Source organism: Fundulus heteroclitus, chromosome 11, assembly GCF_011125445.2.
Source record: "Fundulus heteroclitus isolate FHET01 chromosome 11, MU-UCD_Fhet_4.1, whole genome shotgun sequence".
Lineage (NCBI taxonomy): Eukaryota > Metazoa > Chordata > Actinopteri > Cyprinodontiformes > Fundulidae > Fundulus > Fundulus heteroclitus.
In genome coordinates this window covers 11,898,075-11,914,714 of record NC_046371.1, presented here as the reverse complement: position 1 = coordinate 11,914,714, position 16,640 = coordinate 11,898,075, and the positions used below count along the sequence as shown (strand labels likewise).

The window sequence follows — 16,640 nt, the reverse complement described above, 5'->3', positions numbered from 1 at the left end:
AAGAGAGCATTGGTAAATAGGGGACCAGGGAGAAGCTGTGGAAGGATGCGAGAGAGCGCACACACTCGAGAGCAACCAGGCTTGATGCCAGGAAGGATAATGAAATGTCTGCAGCACTTCACTGTAATGCACAGGAGCTAATCTGAAGCGTAACCGCTGATCTCTGCTCTATACCTGAAAAATTGTTTCAGGAATCGAGCAACAGCTGCTGCCAAATGTGCTCGTTTTGGTTTTATTTGGTTCTAAGAGCTGCAAAATACAAAAATGACAACGTAATCACTGACCAGGTGAATGCTTTCAATTTTGGAAGTATGGTGAAAACATCGAGACTCAACCCATAAAGTGGGTCAGTAACTTTGGTAAAAAACAACTAAAAAAAAATTTATATAGCTAAACAATTTATTTGCCTTGTGTTTTATTTCCTGTGGTTGCATAAATAGCCTTAGGTTAGACAACAGATGCAATGATCAGAGATATAAAGCCAATTTTCCATTTAAGGATTTTGTAAAGCTCTGGGGTCTTAGTTATAAAACATTGAATAGGATCTATACTAAAAGTTAGATAAGATAAGAAATTTCTTTATTGTCCCACAATGGGGAAATTCAAGTGTGACAGAGGCAAAAACACAAAGACAGGGTTAGGAACTAAATCAGCAAAGAAAACACGTACACCAGCAAGCAATTTCTCTTAGTAAATCACAACTGGACCTGAATGTTTGCGTACTTGGTTCCACCTCATATTTTCTTTTGGAGATTTTTCACAGCTCTAGTGGCTTGCTTTTTAACACAGTAGGCTGACAGGAAGGGGGGTGGAAGAGAGGGGGAAACATGCGGCAAAGGACCATGGGTCAGAGTTGAACCCGGGTCGACCACGTCAAGGACTAAGGCCTTCGTACATGGGTCGCGCTACCCGCTGCGCTACCCGCTGTGCCTCCAGCGCGCCCCTATAGGCCTTTTTTTTTAATTAATTTGACAGGTCCTTATGTATAGTTATGGCTAACCAGTGCAAGCATAAATAACAATGCAGTTTTGGATGCTTATGATAAAGTCGATCTAATCTGATATGGATTGAAATTGAACGTCCGAATGGAATCATGATGCAGTGTTGCTGCAAACCACCACTTTACCGTCTGCGTTGCCAATTTCCCCCGTCACCTAAAGGGACATATGCTCGGGTGAGAGTTTGCGTGAGGGACCACACATTCTGATGACAAGTTTTTCTTTAACAATCACTGCCTTTGGGTGGAAATGTAGTGCCTTTTTTTATATATATACTATAATGAAGCAGTGTTCAAAATATGTTTTTCTAGCCTTTCTGTTATTAGTGATCATGGATTATTTATATTTAAAGCAGAGGTGACATCACACCACGTGTCTGTGTGCGAGAGAAGTCACTTTCATTTAAAAGAAATCAAAAACAATTTGGTGTTGACATTTAACAAATTGTCTTTAGCATCCTAGCAATTAGCACAGGCAGTATTACCAGCAGTAAACAACAGGCTCTGCCTCCATTTTCACAGGAAATGCATGCAAATACCCTTTTTTTGTTTTGTTTGATATTTCCTAAAGGTTGCCAACATTTAAAATTGCATTCATGATTCATGTTCATTAATAAAGGTTCAACTGAATGTGTAAAACCGCGACATAACAGAAAGATTTTTTTAACCTAAAGATTTTGCAAAATACAATATGGCAAAGGTGCACAATGACTCATACGCAGCGAAGTCTAGCTCTTCTTTGGACCATAGTAAACAAAGAGCCAACATGCCCCATAGAAAACACAGTTTCTATTCAAACTGCTTCTTAAAACTGTGCTTCCCTCGAATTTTGTTTTTTATCTTACTGGTACTAATATTAGGATACAAAAATTATGTTATTATATAACTTCTGAGTCTCCTTGTAACCAGACAACCTTTTGGTGCATCTCTGTGTTAGAAAGGACTTGTTTAGAATTGAAGAAAGCTTGCTTTAGAAAGCACTAAATAACAAAAACAAAGATAAGAGTCCTTAATGAAAAAAAGACTGTAGCTAATTAATTTGATGCTTATCTGGGACTTAATTCTTAATGGGATATTTGTGCTTTTTCTAACGCAATGGGACAAAAGCTGGTGTAGGTCTGTGAGGACGTCATTGACATTGAGTGGTCAACCACCCAGCTTCTCGGTAGCTAATCAGTCAAAGCACACCGTTGTTTTTGTTATGAAAAAAGGTTTAAATGTGCATTGACACCACTTGCTAACTTAACAGGAAAACTGATGGTCGTTGTTCGACTCTATTTATACACAGAGCTTGTGCTTCATGAAAAGCTGTTGATTGCTTATATAATGGTCTACTGGGTATGTCTTATGTCATGTCTCGTGTATGTGCACTTTAAGGCAGTCAGAGTGTAAAGTATAGCGCTTTACTCCGTACAGCTTTGTTCCTGAGCAGTCATGTGAAAGACTGCTGTGAGTCAGTCGGTCTTGTTTGGGATGACAGAACAACTTCCCCGCAACAAAGATAGCCGCACTCTTCCAGTCCTACAACTCCAGCTAGCGGGACGCACAACATAGAAACTTCAGCCAAGCTGAAAATTATGTCCTCACTCCTTTGTAGTTTGGTTTCATGCACATAAGTAGCTTTCTCTTTTTACTGTTTCTCCATGACTTTATCAGTTATTGTTGTTCTAGTCAATATGTGCCAAGTGCTATATATTAACCTGAAAAGCTTAAGCTAATAGTTGGGTCAAAACGTACCAATACTGCTTTGACAAGACAGATAAACCAAACAAGGAACAACTCTTAACACATTTAAGCCACTTCCAAATATCAATATTGTACTGTGATTGGACCAAAGGGTTATAGACGAAATGTAATTGGCTGGAAAGGATGATTCTCTCGTAGTTGACAATGGGAAGTTGCCCAGTGCAACATTTTGAGTAGAGGGGAGGAGGGCACAAACACCAGATAAAAAATATACATAACTATAATTTAGTTTGACCTTAAACAATTATTTTTATTATTTAGATGATTTCCTGAATTGGTTGGCAGGGTAGCAGAAAAAAACGCCAACCCAGGCTCTGTTTTTTGAGTCACCAGCACTCATAGATATGATATTTTAAGTATTGTGAGAATCAGTAATAGAAGTGCAGATGTTGTACTTTGAAAATTCAAGTTCACCATCTTTCTTTTTGAGCTGAGGTGTTGTGTTGTATCAATAAATAATTTAAAAAAAGACAGTTCACAGCCTCCCCCCAGAGGAACATGACAGAAAAGTGCACAGAAAGGCGTGTGGATTGAGATACATTCTTAGGAGGATGTGTCAGTTTTAAATGGGATACTTGCCATGTCCAAACCACTACAAACTTTGTGACAAAGATTGGTGGCGTCAGTAAAAAAAAAAATTCAAACTGTTTAGAAAAATACATTTTTTTGGCATTTTTTGCAACCTAAATTGTTAGATAATTAGATAGCATATTCCTATAATAAGGAAATTGTCAGTCAGTTAGTGTCAAAAAAAGTATTAAAAAAAAGATCTTAGATCCACGTTTTTCTAATCTGATACATTGCAGTCAACGAAGGAGCTGTTTTCCTGAAAGAGGCCAGGAAAAAGAACAATTAAGGTCCAGTTTGTGCCTCCTAAACCCTTGTGACAGCAGCCTCTTGGACCGTTAACAGCCACCTCTGATGGGTTTGAGGTATTTACACTGATTGTGTGTGTGTGTGTGTGTGTGTGTGTGTGTGTGTGTGTGTGTGTGTGTGTGTGTTGGGGGGCGGGAAGGGAGAAGTTACTCTGAAGAAGAGAGTAAGAGAATAGAAAACAGACTAAGGAGAGGAGAAAGAGGGAGGATCAGAGGCAAAGGCAGTTAATCAAAAGATTAATCGACTGTGTAAAGCACCTCCTGTCCAGTAAACACAAACTGTACTTTAGCTCCCGCTTTAGTGTACCGAAAGACTTTTTAATCTTGGTCTAAACTTTGAAGCTTTCGCTCTTTCGTCCTCACATTGTTGCACTCAGTTAGACTTTTGAAAAAAAAAAAACAAACGAAGGCTTGGCTTTTTCTGTTTAATCGTCCTTTTGTCCCACTTAAGCAGATTCGAGTGATATTCTTCACTCATCTCCATCACTCTGGAGGTCCACTCTCTCAGAGCAGTTACACAGTTGCAATGCCGTTAAGACGTTCTCACACGTTACCATTATTGAATATGAAGAAGTATTACCATTCATATTAATTTAGGCCGTATTCAGAGATGTCTTTGAGACATTCTTTTTGCCAGGGTTAAATGGTTTAAACGACTTCAGTAATTTGGAAAACTGAAATTGAGAGCAGATGTTTAAATTTACTGTAGATTTAAAAAAAAAAAAAAAAAAAAAAAAAATATATATATATATATATATATATATATATATATATATATATATATATATATATATATATATATATATATATATATATATATATATATATACAGTGACTATGTAAATGTTAACTCCTATAGCAATTTGCAGGGAAACTCCATGCCTTTATTAGCCATCAACAAGGTTCTTGGATCATTCTTCTTGTACAGACCCATTCAGTAAATTAGAACATTATCAAAATGTTAATTTATTTCAGTAACTAACCAAATGGTTTCTGGATCAAATGAAACCAGACTGAGCTGTTCGACAACAACGGAAATTATATTTGTAGGAGTCAAGTTGAGCCTGTCAGCCTAAAAAAAAACTGCACCCACTATCAAGGATGGTGGTGGTAGTAGTATGCTGAGGGTCTGTTTTGTTGTCTTTTGGACTGGCATCCGCTCAGTGTGGAAGGAATTGTGAAGGAGAACCGTGTCCAAATCCTTCCCCATCTCTCCAAAACAACAGCTAGACACTTCAGACTTGGACGCAGTGAGCGTAACATCGGACACATCAAAATATATTTATGGCTGGACAAAGCAGGCTTACATTAAGCAGTTAAACTGACCTCAGCCTCAACTCATTGTAAGATTTATGGGCAGCACTTAAAAGCTAGGTCTGTGCCAAGAAACCAACAAAAATATATACCCAACTGTTTCTGATACAAAAAGTGGTCACTTATGCCAGAAGCTTGTTTATAACTACTTACAAAAGATTAGCAGGTAGCTATATTTAGTGCTCATGGTCATCAGAGCACTCAGGGCAGTAACTCCCACTCTGGAGAAGTGGCTCCAACAGATACCTGGAGAAACATCAAACATCTCAGTCCAGTAGATCGCAATCTTAGGAACAGCTAAGATCCTAAGAAGAACCCTCAAGCTCATTCATATGAAACATCAATTGTGTGTTTAAGACAAGATTGTTACCTGGAAATTCAAGAGATCTGATTATATCAGGTTGAAACCTGACTTTATAGTTTAATCCGGCCTTGGTAATGAATTTAGCGAGATGCTTAGTGTCACTGTCTATTTCTAAGATCCATTTGTTTTCACAATTCAACTTCCTGGCTGGTGTCTTCAGATGTTTCCAAATAATGTTCTTTCTTAATAATGTGAAGTACACCAGTCTGTCAAAAGGCAAACACCCTCACCAGATGCTCCTGTTACCCCTACACTTGTGATGTTTACTTTACACTCATTGGGGGGAAAACACAAAGAGTGCGGTACGCATGCATGCCTTTGTTCGACAGGCTCGTTCCCAAATACGTTTGCTTCCTCTGCAAACTCATCTGGCAGATAGTCTTTCCGCATTCGGAGGCCAGTGGCAATCAAACATTACGTGGTCTCAGCATTATCTGAGCCTTAGCAGACAGTTTGGAGTCAGCTCAATCAATCCCCATCAATCCATCCAGTACAGAAAATCACCACATACAGTTTATTTGCGACCCTCCCAGAGGAAGTTGGGTGGGTGGAGGTGGGGTCCGGGTGTTTACCAGTGTGGGGAAAGAAAAAAGCTATTCCTTGGTTCCCCAGTCTTGAGTTTGAGCCAAGATGATGGTTCTTTACTGACCAAAACCTCTGTGGACTGTATACAGTGGGCATATTGATCGATCTGAGAGGGGATGCTGTAGAATTTGCATTTGTTTTCAAAAGACCAATTTTTCCAAGGTCTCTTTTGCCATTGTGCTAATTAATTCATAGCTTGTATGCTTGAGATTTTATTTACATCGTCTCAATGTCTTAATTTACATTTCTAGCTAAACCATCATCTATTGCTTATCTCAATGTATTCAGTCCCATTCATTTATCTTGTATGCATATGGCGCTAATTCACAACAAGACAACAGATCCAATTCATATCCAATTATCTCAAACTGCACAGAATCTAATTCGGTCCAAATTCAATTTAAATTAAAACCTTCTAATACATTTCATTCATATAGTCAGATTATAATATACATAATCTAAATTATAATACAATACCATCAGACTCAGTTGGTCACCTTGGTCACCAGAAAAAAAGAAAGAAGCACTGTTCCAGGAGTACTTTCTAAGGGAAAGTAAACCTAAAAGTTAATGCAAAGATAATGGCAGCAATAGCTTGGTAAATCATTTCATCCAGTAAAAAAATCTAAACACAGAGGCACTGAGTCTAGAGTTCGATCCATGGGAAAGAAAATCAAAGAGAGTACAAATAGTCAATGGTAGTATTAGCTAAACACATGAGCACTGGAACGGCAGTACTTTCTACGAAAAATAAAATTCAACAGCACACACAGTTACCGGTCATTCATAATACACCATTGTAGTCAATATGGCTTTCCCACTGGCTCTGTGGTGCTACCACATGACAGAGAACCCTCGTCCGTTGTCCGTCAGAAATACCGTTGAGTCTATCTGTGATGGAGCGAAATACGTCAGTTTCTAAAAACCAGATGAGCCACACAAAAGTCAGACGCAGGAAGTGTAAAGGGAGATCCAGCGTTATTTCAAAATAAAGGAGGGAGGGGTGTGGGGCTGTCTGGATGCATGAACTGATCCAGCTTGGATTGCTGAGCGGCACATTTTGCAGTGAATGGACAGAGCACACAAGGAACAGTGTCAGTATGAAGCCAGCTTTAAGGGCAGCAGAATCTCAATCAGTGACCTTGTCTAAAATACACAGTTAAACACAGAAGCACTGAGTTAAGAGTACCTCTGTTGAAAAGAAAATGAAACTACCCAAGCAATCATAGCAATACTTTGTGCCCAGGAAAGTACGTAGCTAAACACATAAGCCCTGCAAAAGGCATTTACAACACAGTTTTAGTTGACTTTCAGAAATTTTAAAGATAAAACAAAAAGTGAGGTAAACCTTTTTGATACATGTGAATATAACTCAGCAACTCAGAGAAATAGGAGAATGGGTTTATCTGTGTAAAAAAATTACGCTTTCTGAAATCCTGCTCGCCAATTAGTTTCCTGAAGCACTGGGTCAGGGACGGGCATTCAGACACTCGCTGGCATTTCGCAACTCAACAGAATAAAAGATAATCTCTTGATCACAGATGCCGTCACAAAAGAGATTATGCTTTTTGCCTTCTCTTCCCTCATTTGACTTTTAAAAACCTGGAGAAAAACAAAGATGATAATGCCTTCAGTTTAGAGAGGAAGTGCAGATGAGGTTTTTAAATTACCATACAATTGGAACATTTTAATCCTGTCAAAGAATGACAGATTTTAGGGATAAATGGTGCTCTTGAAATAAGGTTTAAGCTTTAGGATTGGAGAGGGAAAATGCGTGTCATAGTAGATTGTTAGAAATATGATTAATACATGTGAATCTCTCAACTAAAATGTGAATTTCTTTGTCTCGCTTCTTATTCTTAAATAAATAATTTTCTTTCTGTTCCCACATATGCTTTCAAAGATATTCCTCTGGTTGGTCCTTAGCTATGACATGTGTTACAAAGGAGCTTCTTGGATAATTCTGAAGTTGTGTTTTTGGTGATTATAGTGTAGAAAACCTGACTATGTTAATTCAGCAGCTCAAGGCTGACATACATTTATTTTGCCTCTGGATATCTCTGTTGGTTTTACTTCTGCTAAGGAAGGATAGTGAAGGTGTCTTGCACAATTCTTGGAAGAAAGTGGAAATACTGCTCAGTTTATCTAAAATAAATGTATTTCTAGGGTATTAGCTATAGGTATATCTAAAAAAAAAGTCTGAATATCAGTTAACAGGTCATTCATTTCAGTTATTCTATTCAGAAAGGGACACTCACCTCGATTTTTTAGTTCAGGTGTTTTTTCGCGGCCAGAGATTTTAATTGTCATATAGTCTACCAATTAAAGGTAAACCCAATTAAATCACAGTAAATGCACCAAATACTTAGTCAGGTCTGTTTTTGCTTGAATTACTCCTTTCAGTACAGCTATGCTTGAAAGCGATCAGCTATGAAACTGACACTGACGCTTTATTTAGAAAGTGCTGAACAGTAGGTGATAAAAAAAAAAATAGTAAAACAAGGAATTACTCAATGCAATTTAAAAAAAAGATAACATAAAAACACAGAAACAAAAAGAAAACACCAAAAACAACAAAACATAAAAACAATATAACTTTAAACATCGAATTAAGCCACACAAGATAAAGTGAACAAGTGGGTCTTTAGCTTGGCTTTAAAAACCTCCACAGAACATGCCTGCCAAATGTCTTGAGGGAGATTGTTCCCTGAAGAGGGGGCTCTAAAAGGAAAAAAAGCACACTCCCCTTGAGTTTTTCTTTTAAGTAATGAGTTTTTGTGTCTTACCCTCCTTGTGGAGGGTGTCAGTGACTATCTGGTGGAGTCAGCAGTCTTCACCATGATTGTGGAGGCTGTAACGTAACATTTCTGTGTATATTTTCTTTTTTTTCTTTTCATCCTATGCTATATTTCGATTTTTTAAGACCGATTTTTTTTTTCAGCTGCAAGCCATCACTTTTTGTGTAGTGAGTCTAGAAAATACACAAGCTCCACATTTTGGCATGAATTGCTGAAACAAATGAAATCGCTCATGATAGTCTAACCAACTGAGATGTATTAATGTTATTTCTGTTCTTTAATGTTGTTGCTTTTTTTTTTTTTTGCATCTGATCCTTTTACATTCTGTCTGTTCTACTTGTGATGCTTGATCCATGCTTTTGTTCCTGTGAAGGTATTCTTTTCAAGACGAAGAGGACATGTTTATGGTGGTGGACTTGCTCCTGGGGGGAGACTTGCGATATCACCTCCAGCAAAACGTCCACTTTTCCGAAAGCACAGTGAAGTTTTACGTCTGCGAATTGGCCCTGGCTTTGGGATACCTCCGCAGTAAGCACATCATACACAGGTAAGATGGTTTCTCTTTTCATTGGGTGTTTGAATCCACCAGATTTTCTAATACGACTTGTTCACCTCTTCGTATACGACTCAGCATCGAACTCAAATCTTGTCGATTAGCTTGTCTTCATCTGAACTACTACCAGTTCAGCCGATGCGGATGGCTTTCTGCCCCTTTTAATTTGCAAGATTCACATTAAGTGCTTTTAAAGGCAGAAATATTTGCTGTCACGGCAAAGTCACCGACTCCCAGGTCCATTTAATGCCCACTCCTGCCAAATGTTGTTATCTTAAGTTGTTAAGGTGCTTCAAAAACATTACAATATCTCAATGCAGCCAATGTACATTACAAACAATAAGAGTGTGAAACCTGGAAAACCTTAACTTCCCCTTTTTATTCAGCACAAGCACAGTTTTACTACCTGGTTGCCTATACTGTGCTGCCACGGCCTGCTCTTCTTTTATTGTTTCAGTTGTCACATCTGAAGCAAAATTCCTCAGCAAGGTAGATTGGGTAAAATGAAAGATGTAAGCACTGAAGTCAAACACTTGATTTTGATTGTTTAATTCTAGAAAATATCCCACTAGCAAGTAGCAGTAAAAAGAGGCTCCTTTCACACACGCACTGCCCTTTATTAAGCCGTATTCAGCCGTGTGGGGGCTGCAAACAGCCACGTAACACTCCGTGAATTACTGCCGTGGCGCTTTAATTTGCCAGGTGGTCAGCTTTTTGAAACAATTTGATCGGCTGGGTTAATAAATAACTGGTGCTATGAGGTTTAACTCGAAGCGCATAATTAATATTGAGCTCAGTGTTGCACACGATGTCACTCTCACGGGCCTGTTAGAATGGAAGTGCGAGAGCCATTATCAGAAAGGTGACCTTAATGACTGCCTGCTGATGTTGGATTTCTGCAATGTTTATTCAGCATTAACCTCTTGTTCTGGTTGGAAATCCCATGATATTGATCATATTAAGCACACTCTCAGCTCCCACCGTTCAATAAAAGTAGTCATTTTATGCACCGATTACTTCCAACCATCACACATAATTTGTTCTTGATCTCTATTGTGGTACGGCCAGCCAAGCTAGTAATAAAAACTCTTATGTGATGGATGTTTATTATATACATTTAAATTATATAATCATAATGGTGTTTATAATTGCAGATGATCCTTTGTTACTGTAAGAAAGGCAAGGTGTGCACTGCTGCTGTCCTTGTGGTGGTCCTCTCTAAATTATGTTGTCATCTTCTAAGCACGCTATTTGTTCACATATTCACATTAAAAAAAAGGGATAAATCTGGTGTAGTGTTGGTAAATGGAGCAGACTGGTGCCTTAAACCAAGTGGGATCTCTCATATGTATCTCTGTATTTAGAATTTTGGCTCTAGTAGAGGAAGTGAAGTGCTTTGCTCTAATAATTCCAGAACCCTGCTTTATATGAATTTACATTAAGATTTCCCAGTCACAAAAAAAAAACTGTGCAGAAAATAAATTTACAGCAATCAGTAAAACTGGTATGGCATTTCTGAGCCCTATGGTTCTACGTTGGATAAAGCATCAGAACCTCATACCAACACAGATACCAAAAGAGTCTTTACTGTTAAAAATAGTGTTGTAACGGTCCACATCACAGACGTCTCTCTCATTCAGACAGAGAATACAGACAATCAGTGTCACTCATTCTTTTTTGGGGTACTGCGGCAGAAAATTACAAAATAAAGCTTCCATTTGAAGCGGTCCACGCCAAATGAATGCAAGAGAACAGCTGGTAACCCAGTTGGTTGACGACACACCTGCTTAGTGTTTAAGCAGCAGTCCACAGAGCGTTTTTTTTTTTTTTCCAGAGGTACTTTCAAATTTGTTCTATGTTTGATTTTCACAAACTAATCTGCAACTTATCACACACTCACCACCATGGAGTTAAAACTCTGTTGAGTAGGCCTCAAGAGGCAAGAATACCAAAAAAAGAAACAGTAGTCTCTTAATAAGTGCCATTTATTGTTCAAACAGTCATTATAGGGGGTTAGTAGGAGTTTAAGATTTTATTGCCCGCTTATTTTTGCATTCTCACATTGGGAGAAACTATTCCAGTTTTGGGTTTAATAAGACCTGTGGATTGACATACTGGGAGCGTTTGGTTTTAACTAGGTCTAATCTTTTTAAAAACATAATGTAGGGCTGGACAATTAATCACATCTGCAATATACCAGGGAAGAGAGTTGTAGCAGTGAGATAATGTGATCATATTACTTGTTTTAGAGTTTATATCATCATACTGTTTCACCAGGATCTTTCAGGAATCTCACCATAGCATTATGTACCGGTAAAATTGTTTAATACATAGACTTGTTTGTTGGTTTCACTTTGCACTCTCTCTTCAACAAGGATTGATGTACAACTCAGCAAGCTATTCCGTTAAATAAGAATATATTGATTAATAAAAAAAATTACTTTCTTTTTTGAATGGTCCTTGTTTAGAAAAAAATACATTTCTACGGGGCATTTTTGTTGCTTGTGGTTAATGCACAGACAAGTTAAAATGCAAACGCAATTACGGTTGAAACAAATCAAAACTTTTATTTCTGTCAAAAATTATACAGCCTTAATTTCATTTTTAAGTGAAATAACCAGTGCACAAATCCATCCCACCTTGTCCTACATAGCCTGTTACCTTAAATCATGTTCACTATGTAAGTCCCTAGTTAAAAACTTTAATTAATCTTTTTTTTTTTCCTCCTGAACAACACTGATGGTGATGAAAGCTCGCTTCACAAAGAAACTTAATTGGCTTCTTTTTAATGAGAATAATTATTAGCATGAGCTTAGTTCAACTTTCAAAGACAGAAGAAGTGAATTGTTCAGTATCGCGCAGACGTTAATGGGGTGTCAGCTTGGTTTAAACGGAGGATTTACCCAAAAAGAAAAGTTTTGACAACAAAATCTATAATTTTGTTTCATGACTGCGAGGCAAGAATCAAGTAATTAACCACTTCTTATTTTAGCGATTTTGAATAACAGATAAAACGGAAATTCTGTTGTCCTAGAATACAGGACAGCAAAAAACGATTCAAAAAATGTCTTCTTTATGAATTAGCCTTATAAACTCAGTCCTCCACTCTGGTCAACGTGAACCGAGGTAATCACAGAAATAAAAGCTTTCCTGGATCATGACTAATAGGAAGCATCACTGCAACAGGGTACGCTAATTTATCAACACCCACAGATAACAAATTACACCACTTAGCGTTAAGCAGGCCGCTTGCACTTGTCTGTGCTCTTAAACCTCCACAGAAGGGTGGAGGAAGTGAAATAAATAGGACAGATTAATAATTTGGGTATTCACGCACTCCTCTGAGAAATATGAATATTTAAATCATGTTTTCTATTTTAGTCCAGGGGAGGACAGACTTTCAGCTTGACGTGCAGGTGCTGGATGTTGTTTGTTTAGATGACACCGACATCTTTTCCATCTGCATTCATTAGCCTCAGATTGGAAGCGAGGGCGAAAGTAATTCACAGCTCATCTCTATGGAAATTGAATGAATAAGTTCCAGATAGGAGAGGTTTGGTATAGCAGGTGGATGCTGGGATGTCTTCAGAGTCTGTTTGCAATTCCTTGATGTACATGTTCCCTTTTTGATGCACTTACATTAATTGACTTGAGTTTGATAATAATTACGTGTAGAATGATGATGATGACCTATGGATAAACCGCGGCAGTGCCCGCTTTCCCAATAATGCAGCCATTTGGAACCCTTGGGGACATTCATAGGACATTCAATTTTAGATCGAAGATGTTTAAATGGTTAAATAGGAAAAACAGACAAACCAAACAAACAAACTGGGATGTCATGGTAAAAGTAATACCTTGTCCTTTTACAATATAAAACAAAATAAACCCCTTCCCTTTTATCCAAGTACATGTGCACAATACATAACAAGGGCACATCAAAGGTGTCACATATACTTTAAAGACATTACAGGACTTGGCCAAAATAAAATAACTTTTTTCTTACAATTTAACCCCATATAAAATGTGTTTTGCTATGCAAACATTTTCGTCCTGGCCGTGGAACACTGGACCAGCTCTATACCCTCAGCAGGATTCTTGAGGGGGCATGGGAGTTTGCCCAACCAGTCTACATGTGCTTTGTGGATCTGGAGAAGGCATTCGACCGTGTCCCCCGGGGGATCCTGTGGGGGGTACTCCGGGAGTATGGAGTACCGGACCCTTTAATAAGGGCTGTCAGGTCTCTGTACGACCGGTGTCAGAGTCTGGTCCGCATTGCCGGCAGTAAGTCGGACTCGTTTCCGGTGAGAGTTGGACTCCGCCAAGGCTGCCCTTTGTCACCGATTCTGTTCATAACTTTTATGGACAGAATTTCTAGGCGCAGCCAAGGTGTTGAGGGGATCCGCTTTGGTGGCCTTAGGATTGCGTCTCTGCTATTCGCGGATGACGTGGTCCTATTGGCTTCATCAGGGCGTGATCTACAGCTCTCACTGGAGCGGTTCGCAGCCGAGTGCGAAGCGGCCGGGATGAAAATCAGTGCCTCCAAATCCGAGACCATGGTCTTGAACCGGAAAAGGGTAGAGTGCCTTCTCCGGGTTGGGGAGGATGTCCTGCCCCTAGTGGAGGAGTTCAAGTATCTTGGGGTCTTGTTCACGAATGAGGGGAAGATGGAGCGGGAGATCGACAGGCGGATTGGTGCAGCGTCTGCTGTGAAGCGGGCGCTGTACCGATCTGTTGTGGTGAAGAGAGAGCTGAGCCAAAAGGCGAAGCTCTCGATTTACCGGTCGATCTACGTTCCTACCCTCATCTATGGTCACGAGCTTTGGGTCGTGACAGAAAGAACGAGATCCCGGATACAAGCGGCTGAAATGAGTTTTCTCCGTAGTGTGTCTGGGCTCTCCCTTAGAGATAGGGTGAGGAGCTCAGTCATCCGGGGAGGACTCAGAGTAGAGCCGCTGCTCCTCCACGTCGAGAGGAGCCAGTTGAGGTGGCTCGGGCATCTGGTCAGGATGCCTCCTGGACGCCTCCCTGGTGAGGTGTTCCGGGCACGTCCCACCGGGAGGAGGCCCAGGGGAAGACCGAGGACACGCTGGAGGGACTATGTCTCCCGGCTGGCCTGGGAACGCCTTGGGATTCCTCCTGAGGAGTTGGCCCAAGTGGCTGGGGAGAGGGACGTCTGGGCCTCCCTACTGAAGCTGCTACCCCCGCGACCCGACCCCGGATAAGCGGAAGACAACGGACGGACGGACGGACGGACGGCTATGCAAACATGCATGGCAGACAAAACAGTGAGACTGTACATTTAGCACCATGAGTCCACGGTGAATGTAACTATGACAACACTAATAGTCCAAAAATGATGACGATCTTGATCGTATGTCCCACGTTTGAAATTGAGACGTAAGCTTGTTGCTCACGCTAGTCAGTGTGCAAAATGTTTCATGATCATTATAAAAGCTGTGTAGGTTAGCGTTCTCAAAAAATCTATGACTCAACACTTAAATTCTCTATTAATTTAGATACTTACTGGGAAACAGCGTAAACCATTTATTATTTCTTTTTCCTTGTGTCGTGTGTGAAATATAATGGAGAGTTTCTGTAACAACTGTGAAAGTAGAACAAATTGGATTTGTCATCCCATGAGAGCGGTGAGACACTGGAAAACTGTCTCTGTTTATGTTCAGTCTGTTGTTTATTTGATCTCAAACGGAGAAAAGCACACACAGCTTACTATGATGCCAAAGAGACAAGTTTTTAATCAGGAAAAACATGGAATCAGCTGATAATATTTTTTTAAGAAGAAGACAGCTAGTTTTTAAAATGAATCACATGATACTGAAAAGGTTTACCATTTTATCATCAAAGGAAAATTAGTTTTAGTGTTGGGTAATAATTAGCCTTGTGTTAAAAATATTTTAACCAAACTACTTTAATTTTTTTATATATATATATAATTTGTCATCTTTTTATGTAATCTCTTTTTTATGGCTATTCAGTTTTTATTGATAATGTATAGCATTAAATGAAAGATTTAATTCAGAGATTAGTTATGTGTGACATCCAGAATTTACTTTGTGGTAGTTTTTTTTTTGCAAGATGATATGGGAAATGGGGAAATGTTTTTTTATATTTCCACATAACAGAACGAGCCCCACAGTTTCACATACTATATAGGACAGGTTAATAATTTGGTACTATTGCTGTAGCTGAAGGCCAGGTGAATCCTAAATTCTTCACCAGTCTTGCCCCCTTATCTTGGAGCTACAGTTTCCTTTTAACATTGAAAACAACTTCCTTTATAAGAAAGTAATATATGTGCAAACTGTTTGTTTAAAATCTTTTCAGGTACTCATTAAGGGTCATGCTATATGATTCTACCCTAATTTTACCTACAGCGGTAGTCCAAAACTCATCTTCAATTGAATTGGCACCATACAAATAAACTGAATTAATTTGAGTTGAATAATGCTACAAAAGGCTCTCATGTGAGCAAAGAGCATAACCTGATACTCGTTTGCTTCCATGCAAAAGTAATATCTGGTTTTGCCTGGTTTCCAGATTGGTCACTGTTTCAACTTTTATCATCTGTAGGGGGTTTGAATTATTAACAATAGACTGAGCCTCAATTAGATGGCATCTTCAGAGACTTGACAAGCCTTTCCAAACAAGCGGAAAGACAAATGGAAAGTGTGTGTGTGAGTGGAAGTGTGTGTGTATGTGTGCCTGTGTGCTTTGCATTTCATTGGTTGTGTGCCTCTGTTACATCAACAGTGATTATCAATGGGTAAATCCTCAGGAGCATGCTGGTGCCTCGTAATGGAAAGACTTGCAAATTGTCAGTTTGCAGATGCTTTTAACAAGTCAATACGCAGCTTTAGTTAATTTAGGAATATCAGCGTACATTAGAAATGTTGGCTTTTATCGGACAACAGCATTTGAAAGTGCCACACTCTTGGAAAATATACAGCATAAAAAAAGGATTTTTTTTTTTAAATCTTTTGGAAAATGTTATTAGCGTGCTTGGTTTGCAATAAATTTGTTGTTTTTCTTCCTTTTTGTATATTGAAAAAGCCAAGAATTCACACATCTCAAACCTATCTTTTTTCTCCCCTTTCATTAACTTTTCAGGGATAACACATCTAAACACGTCTTATATATGTCGTAGACTCACAGTGTAAAGAAATGAAGCATATTTCATAAACCATTAAGTCCTGTTACATCTGTGAGCTATTAGAGTCACATATAATGTGCCCTGGTGTAAAATTTGTAATATGCTATGGTCCAGGACAGAATTACTCTTGTGGTCATCTCATCTTTTTTTTTTCCTTTTTCTACTCTAATGATCCCCAGACCGCTGAAGATAAAAATGTAATGCTCCTTATACAGCCAATGAGTGCCCATTACCAGT

The 16,640-nt window shown here is 38.9% G+C and overlaps 1 protein-coding gene across 3 annotated transcripts in view; it reads left to right on the top strand.

Annotated features, from left to right (window-relative positions):
- stk32a (serine/threonine kinase 32A) overlaps positions 1-16,640 on the top strand; it is a 75,488-nt gene that overhangs the window by 20,907 nt on the left and 37,941 nt on the right. For all 3 annotated transcript variants that reach the window (XM_036142869.1, XM_012853052.3, XM_036142868.1), the window contains one exon: positions 9,053-9,226. In XM_036142869.1, coding sequence (XP_035998762.1) covers positions 9,053-9,226 — 174 coding nt within the window. The remainder of the gene's footprint in view (positions 1-9,052; positions 9,227-16,640) is intronic.